The 2817-nt window shown below is 44.2% G+C and overlaps 1 protein-coding gene across 1 annotated transcript; it reads right to left on the reverse strand.

The window, feature by feature from the left end:
- Positions 1 to 1652: 1652 nt before the first annotated feature.
- LOC101555561 (developmental pluripotency-associated protein 2-like) lies at positions 1653 to 2558 on the reverse strand. The gene has a single exon (XM_055128128.1). The coding sequence runs from the start codon at positions 2556 to 2558 to the stop codon at positions 1653 to 1655; it is 906 nt and encodes a 301-aa protein (XP_054984103.1).
- Positions 2559 to 2817: the final 259 nt, after the last annotated feature.

The raw sequence follows: 2817 nt of genomic DNA on the forward strand, positions 1-2817 counted from the left end.
TAGGATGACATTACTCTGTCCTTTCCCTCCTTGCCACAAGTTGCTTGTCCCGGTTTTACCGGGAGTTTAGGCTTACCCCAGTCACACCCATCAAGGTGTTCCCGAATCTCTCCCATCCCTTTGTTTAGCTATAATCACTTCTCCATGCTCTCTTCCCCAAAAGAGTTAATCCTCGGCTTTCCCTTAATCTGACTCTGCTAATTTGCAAGGTCAGACCTTCCTAGGGTACTGGATTTATATTATATAAGTTAATATTGCCTTTCTCCTCCTCTTGTGCCTTTTGAATAATTTACTTTAAAGCTATGTCTGTTTTGTATAGACACAAGAAGACAATATTATGTTTTTATAACTTGGGAATTAATTGGCCTCGAATATTATTCCCTCCCGGGCATCTGCTTTCTCCACTTAAGCCTCAGTTGCCCTCAGTTCCTAGCACCCCAAAGTAGGGTCCCTGACGTGGGACGAAAAGGACCCAGGGCAAGCGGTGAGTTGTGTGCTACCCTGGCATCGAGATGGGCCTGGCCAAAGTGCCTAATGCTTAACTATAAGTTAAGAGCTTGATCATGGACAAATGCTGTCATGATCCAATAATAATTATGAGACTAGGACCCTGCCAGGGATAGGAAAAACTGATCTGGCCTGAGCACTGTAGTCTGAGATTGAGATGGCCCCAGGAGAGCAATTCTATAAGCTTTAATGCATCTCTTATTGTGTCCATACAAAATAATTAATATTATGAATTCTTATATGTTTGCTGGCTGAGGAGAAGAGAAACACATTCATGGGACTCTGCCCTTGGGTGGATCCTCCTGCTGAAAGAGAATTAAGTCCTAGGAGAAGCATCTCCTAAGGGAAAGGACCTTACCCTATTGATGGTGACCACACCTATGTGTACACCCCACCCCCCTGCATGCGATGGAGATTTAACTAGGCTGTAAGAGTGAGTTGGGGGGCCAGATCCACGGGGGCCAGATCCACAGATCCAGAGAGAGACCGAGAGCTGGGAGAGAAGCAGGGAGAGAGAATGAAATAAACTAATCGAGCAACCAGTTTGGCCTTCTTCCTTCCGTTGCCTGCCCTCGACCGACAGCACACACTGCGGTTCCGGGGCACCGAACGTGGGTGGTGAGACAGAGCCACCCGGAGAGCCCTTGAGTGCTCGCACCCCTCGGCGAGTCTTAGGTTCAGCAAATGTACTACTATAGTACAAGAAGCTGACAGTGGGGGAGTGGATGAGAATTCTACTTTTAGTTTTTCTGAAAACCTAAACCTGTTTAAAAATAAACTTTGTTTTGTTTTGGAGCCACAACCAGTTGTGCTCAATTTACTCCTGGCTCTGCACTTAGGGGTCACTCCTGGTAGGACTCAGGAGACCACATAGTATATCAGATTTTGAAACAGAGTCAGCCGCATGCAAGGCAAGCACCTAAACTACTGTAGTATCTTTCTGCACCCCCCCCAAAATAAACTTTATTCATTAAAACAAAATTATACTCTATCACATCTCTAAATATTTGAAGCAGCGGTAGAACTCACTTTTGATATTCTCAGTTATAGACCCCCTGACATTCATATCTGTAATAAGGACAACTTAGAATACAGTGTTACAATCTTTAAAATGCACATCAAATTTGGTGTGTTTTATCCACTAGTTATTCACTGCCCAACCCCGAAAGGAATGATGTAGCTGTCTTCAAAAAACGTTTCTTCTTTCTGGGTGCAATGAATTTTTTCATCAGCTTCTTATTCCTTGCAGCACATTCGGGGCACAGCATATTATCTTCTAGGTCTGGGAACGAGAAAGTACAGGCTGGTAACAGGAAAAGAGAAATCATCCTTTTGGAAGTGGCAGGTACCCAGGTCTGACCTCCATGGAACTGTAGGCGCACCCAACCCTCTGTCTCTGCTGAGAGGGGTCTGCCGTGGACCACACACCACCTGAGTCCAGAGGCTTGAGGCAGGAAAGTCTCGGTCTCCACAGAAGGAGGAATTCGCTGTGAGTTTGCAGCTTTAGGCTGAACTCTTCTTGCAGCAATTCTTGCCCATGCTGCCAGTATGGCTTCCTGAGCTGAAGTGACCACTTCAACTATATTCATCTCCCTTTCATTCTCGCTCATCTTCTGGCTTTTACAAAGAATTCCCTTCTTGGCGTCCGCCTTGCATTTACTTGAACGTGACTGCAACCTGGCCTCCTGTGCTGTTTTAGGGATAGTCTGGTTACTTCCACGATAAGCACGCTTTAGGATCCTCTCATAAACTTCCATTTTCTGGCCATCAGTACTTATACTAAGCTGATGGCACCAGTTCCGCAAAGTATCCCAATGCACTTGATCAACTGGAGGCAAAATGGTTGGCAGGGGGAGGATTGGGGAAGCTTTCCTGGGTTTTCTAGGATTTTCTTCTGCAGTTGAAGAAACATTTTGTTCTTCATTAGGAGACACTTGATGTTCTTCATTAGGTTTGTCTTCAACTGGAACCAATGTGAGAGCTACATCCTCCTCGTATAAATCTTCCTCAAAAAAGTTCTCCTCGCTGCTTTCGTGATTTGAACCTGCCATTCCCAGGAATAATCAGAGATTAAGCCCAGCCCAAGACCTGAAGGAATCTGCAGTTTACTCTTTTTTATCCTTGCCATTTTGATGATATTAATCCTTCCCATCCATGAACAGGGGATGTATTTCCATTTCCTCATGTGCTCTTTTATTTCTTGAAGTGTATTGTTTTGTAATTTTCTTTGTGTAGGTCTTTCATCTCTTTAGTTAAATTAATTCCAAGGCACAATTGTGAATGGGTTTTTAAAAATATATCTTTCTTCTA

The sequence above is a fragment of the Sorex araneus genome, chromosome 1 (assembly GCF_027595985.1).
Source record: "Sorex araneus isolate mSorAra2 chromosome 1, mSorAra2.pri, whole genome shotgun sequence".
NCBI lineage: Eukaryota > Metazoa > Chordata > Mammalia > Eulipotyphla > Soricidae > Sorex > Sorex araneus.

Bases quoted from the DNA above. Each gene is read 5' to 3' on its own strand.
- LOC101555561 (XM_055128128.1), bottom strand. From the start codon at position 2,558: ATGGCAGGTTCAAATCACGAAAGCAGCGAGGAGAACTTTTTTGAGGAA.